Source organism: Camelus bactrianus, chromosome X (assembly GCF_048773025.1).
Source record: "Camelus bactrianus isolate YW-2024 breed Bactrian camel chromosome X, ASM4877302v1, whole genome shotgun sequence".
NCBI lineage: Eukaryota > Metazoa > Chordata > Mammalia > Artiodactyla > Camelidae > Camelus > Camelus bactrianus.
Window position 1 is genome coordinate 59764497 of NC_133575.1, and position 4687 is coordinate 59769183.

The 4687-nt window shown below is 54.7% G+C and overlaps 1 protein-coding gene across 1 annotated transcript; it reads left to right on the plus strand.

The window, feature by feature from the left end:
• The first annotated feature begins 957 nt into the window (after window positions 1–957).
• On the plus strand, window positions 958–4169 carry LOC105082410 (polyadenylate-binding protein 1-like 2). Its single transcript, XM_010971982.3, has one exon. The coding sequence runs from the start codon at window positions 1862–1864 to the stop codon at window positions 2462–2464; it is 603 nt and encodes a 200-aa protein (XP_010970284.1). The 5' UTR covers window positions 958–1861; the 3' UTR covers window positions 2465–4169.
• Window positions 4170–4687: the final 518 nt, after the last annotated feature.

Consider the following 4687-nt stretch of genomic DNA (forward strand, 5'->3'; position numbering starts at 1 on the left):
TACAGGGCCTTGGACACAGACTGATCCCTATGTCTAGAAAGCCTTGTCTCTTGCCTCGACGTGGTGGACTGCTGCTCACCTTTTGGAGCTGCCCTCGGGGAAGCTAGTGCCTGGCTCGGGACCAGGCCCTGTCCCCAGCCCTTGGTTTGGCTTTCCTCACCTATCACGGAGGACAGCACTAAGGACAGGGTGCTCTTGACTTCCCTCACTTGCAGGCTGCATGCATTGAGATGGCGAGGGCGGGAGGAGTTGGGGGGGGGACGCTCAAGAACCCTAGGTCCCTAGTTTTCCCGTAGCCTGGAGCAGGGGCATGGTTTCCAGCCCAGCCTGCTCCCAAGGACAAGCTCAAAACCAGTCGGTTTCCTCCCGCTTCCCAGACCCCTGTATCCCTAGGGACCGGCACTGGCTCCATAAGTATTTGTGGCATGGCATTATGGATGAGTGAATACGTGTTCTTTATGTCCCCTTTTGCAAGTGTGCAGAGGAGGGAAAGAGCTGGAAAAAGGGGAGGGATCTCTGAGAAAATGGGTCAGCAGGCTGCAGGAGGAGCTTGCCCCGCTTGCCCCAGCTCCCGCTCAGGAGTTGTTTCCTCGGTTGGCGGTGATGTTGAAGAGTGGGTGCGCGCGCTGAGGTGGGGGGAAACCCCCGAATGCGAGAAAACCATTTTTCGTGGCTTTGTTTAGGCCGGGCAAATGTATTCTCAACGCCACCCACCCTCTCTTGCAAGGCACCTGATTGAATCATTTAAAGGTTCTATGGGGAGAGGAGGGATCAAACAAAACTCCCTAAATCTAACCCCTAGTCCCTCAGTCCACAGTGGCGCCCTTTCCCTGGCTTCCTCCTCATAAATATCCAGGCGACCCGAGAGGCTGAGGACTCACACCCCCGCCCCCCAGCCCCAAGCTTCCCGCTCCCGCCCCCTCCCACCACCCGTGGCCCCGCAGCCCCGCAGCAGCCACAGGGGGAACCAAAGAGACAGAAGCCTTCCCAGCTGCCCGGACCACAGACGCCAACACCCCCCGCCCCCCACCACACGCCGCCCGCCCGCGCCCCGCACGCTAGCCCACGACCGAGCGGCGGCGGCGGCGGCGGCGGCAGCAGGCTGCAGGCTGCGGCGACTCGCACCGGCGCGCTCCTGGCAGCACTCGCCATCCCAGGTGACTGGGACGCGCCAGATCGGCTGGCCCCGGGTCCCCCGCCCCGGCTCGCGCTCGAGCCCCCGGCCCGGGTTCCGGCGCCCACCGGCCCTCCTGCCCTCCCCCGCCTCTCCGCTCCCCCAGTTCGCGGGAAGGGAGGTCGCGGCAGCGGCCCGGAGGCACCGGCGACCGTGGCGACAGCGGCGACAGTGGCGGCGGCGGTGGCGGCGGCAGCTGCGGCGGCGGCGGAGGCTGCGGCGGCGACCGTGGCAGAGGCGGTGGCGGAGGCCTCCGTGGCGGAGGCGGAAGCAGAGGTGGAGGCCGAGGTGGAGGCCGAGGCCTCAGTAGAGGAGGCAGTGGCGGAGGCCACCCTGGCGGAGGCGGCTGCAGCCCTGGCGGGAGAAGAGGAGGAGGCTGCCCTGGCGGCAGCGGCCGTGGCCGTGGTAGAGGCCAGCGCGGCCGAAGCCGCCGCCGCTGCCGCCGCCGCCGCCGCCGCAGCAGCAGCAGCAGCAGCGGAGGCTGCGGCGCCCCCCTTGGGGGAGTCGGATGTGGATGCGGATGCGGATGCGGATGCGGAGGTGGCCGCCGCGGTAGCGGCGGCGGCGGCGGCGGCGGCGGCGGCGGCTGCGGCGGCGGCGGCGGCGGCAGCAGCAGCGGCTGCCGCCGCGGATGCAGATGCGGATGCGGAGACGGGCGGGGGCTCCGAGGGGAACCCAGACTTTCCTATGGCCTCTCTGTACGTGGGCGACCTGCACCCTGAGGTGACAGAGGCAATGCTGTACGAGAAGTTCAGCCCGGCGGGGCCGATCTTCTCCATCCGCATTTGCAGGGACAAGATCACCCGCCGCTCGTTGGGCTACGCGTATGTCAACTACCAGCAACCAGTGGACGCCAAGCGGGCCCTGGAGACCCTGAACTTTGATGTCATCAAGGGCAGGCCAGTGCGCATCATGTGGTCCCAGCGGGACCCCTCGCTCCGCAAGAGCGGGGTGGGCAACGTCTTCATCAAGAACCTGGGCAAGACCATTGACAACAAGGCGCTGTACAACATCTTCTCGGCGTTCGGCAACATCCTCTCCTGCAAAGTGGCCTGCGACGAAAAGGGGCCCAAGGGCTACGGGTTTGTGCACTTCCAGAAGCAGGAGTCCGCCGAGCGGGCCATCGATGCGATGAACGGCATGTTCCTGAACTACCGCAAAATTTTCGTTGGGAGATTCAAGTCGCATAAAGAACGAGAGGCCGAAAGGGGAGCCTGGGCCAGGCAGTCCACCAGTGCTGACGTCAAGGATTTCGAGGAAGACACCGACGAAGAGGCCACCTTGCGATGAAGACATCCCAAGAGCGAGCCAGCCAGCAGAGCCAAACCTTGGCTCCCACCCGGTTTACAACTCCCCCCTCCCCAACTTTGCCCCCCTAACCCACCAGCAGTGTATTGTATTGGGAGTGCAGCTCTCTCTCCCTCTCTCTCTCTCTCTCTCTCGCTCTCTCTCTCTCTCTCTCTCTCTCTCTCGTCTCTTTCTCGTCTCTTTCTCTCCCCCTCCCCTCTCTGTCTCTCTGTCTCTCTCTCTCTCTCTCTCCTCTTCCCTCCTCCTTCCCTCTCTCCCCCTCTCTCCCCCTCTCTCCTTCCCTCCTGCCCTCCCCTCCTCCTTCACTCTCTCCATCTCTCCCCTCCTCCCTCCGTCTCTATCTCTCTCACTCTGGGTCTCTCTTTCTCCCACTCTCTCTTCTCCCCTCCCACCCCCCTCACAGCTCGCCTCCCTTCTCCTCCCCTCGCCCCACACCCGCCTTGGGCGTTGTGAATACCCTTGCTAATCTGTGCCACTTGATAGGTAAAAGGCTGCTTCTTCTCCTTGTTGTTTGGTTTAAAAAGCACTTTCTTTCTCTCTTTGTTTACTGCACAGGTGATACAATTTCATGGTAGAAACATCAGGAAGGAGAAGGAACTCAGATGAGGGAAAACCAAGAGAGTAATTGCTCCCCATGATCCTACTACCCAGAGACAACCACTTTTACCTTTTTGGTGTGCTGTTTTTCCAGGCGCTCTTCTCTCCTTCTCCCTCCCTTCCTCACCTCCACCCCACCCTCCCTTTTAACACACTGTTACAGAATGGTTCATGTATGTGGTGTTTCTTAACCTGCTTTTTCAGAAACTAAAACCAAACAAAAATCAACCCATTGAACTTATTTCCGTGTTATTCAACAGGCTTCAGAAATGTCATCTTCAGTGCCTGCAGGAGTGTATCAACGGACCCTAACATTTCTGTAATCATTCCCGCATTGTTGGACATTCAGGTGGTGCCTAGTTCTTTCCCTGTGTTTAAACCCAGCACTGTGTATACTCTGATGAGTGAATTCTTCCTTGTTAAGCCAAATCTTCGCTAGCATACCGGATGATCTTCTTAATTGTGGACTTGCAGGATCCACATATGGACATTTTAAAGACTTTTCCTGTGTGTTGCCAAATGGCCCCTTCATAAGCATTGTACCGGTTTGCATTCATGCCAGCCAGCTCAACTAGTAAAAAAAAAAAAAAGTATGCCCATTTCCCCTGCATAGTCTCCTGGTCACTGTAATTGATGTGTGTGTGCGTGCGTGCCCGCGGGTGTGTGTGTGTGTGTGTCTTGGCCAGCTTGATGGGCTGCAGATGGTTTCTCGCTGTCCTTGGGTGTTTTGCTGAACTTAAACACTCTTTATCACCTCCTTCCCCTGTGCCCACTTTCTGCCCTTTTCGCCGTTGTCAGAAAAAATAATTCAGCTTCATTGCAGGGAAAAAACAAAATCACAAAGCCGACAAGTTAACAGAAGAAAATTAAATGTCACCAGTAATCAATCCTAATGACCACCCTTACCTCCCTGAGTCATTTTCATCAGCACCTGCCCAGTATTCTTCATGTGATATACATGTGAATTTTAATGTATATACTGTTTCAATATCTGCTTTTTCACACATAAATATATAATATAGATAGATATAGATGTATAGATAGATATTCTTTAACTTCCTTTCATGTCATTAAATATTCTTCTAAAATACTTTATGTGGCTGTTTATTGTTTCAATGATTAGCTAGAGAAATATATATATACACACACAGACACAGACACATATGCATCTATGTCCATATTTAGATATAGATTTGGGGATATTAATTTTCATTATTTCATTATTGAACATCTGGGTGGTTTCTTTGTTCATTTTTCACATTCAAACCCAAGCTGCTTATAATATCATAGTCACAAACCCGCTTACATTGAAGATTATTTCCTGAGCAAACTTTGCTAAAAGAAGAATTGAATGGTTCAAATTTTGAAATCTTTTTTCTTGGTTCCTTATTAAATGACTATTCACAAATACAGTTTTCAATTTACCTTCATCAAGTACAATTATATGGTGAGAGGACCTGGAAACCTGGACAATTTTCTGGACTTACTGTTGTAGTCATTTCTGCACTCTCCTAATATTTTATCAGGGGAACTGTAGCTTTTTTGTTTTTATTTATTTTAAAGATTTCTTTTAATACAAATAACACAGTATTATAATAGAAACCATTT

Bases quoted from the DNA above. Each gene is read 5' to 3' on its own strand.
- LOC105082410 (XM_010971982.3), top strand. From the start codon at position 1,862: ATGGCCTCTCTGTACGTGGGCGACCTGCACCCTGAGGTGACAGAGGCA.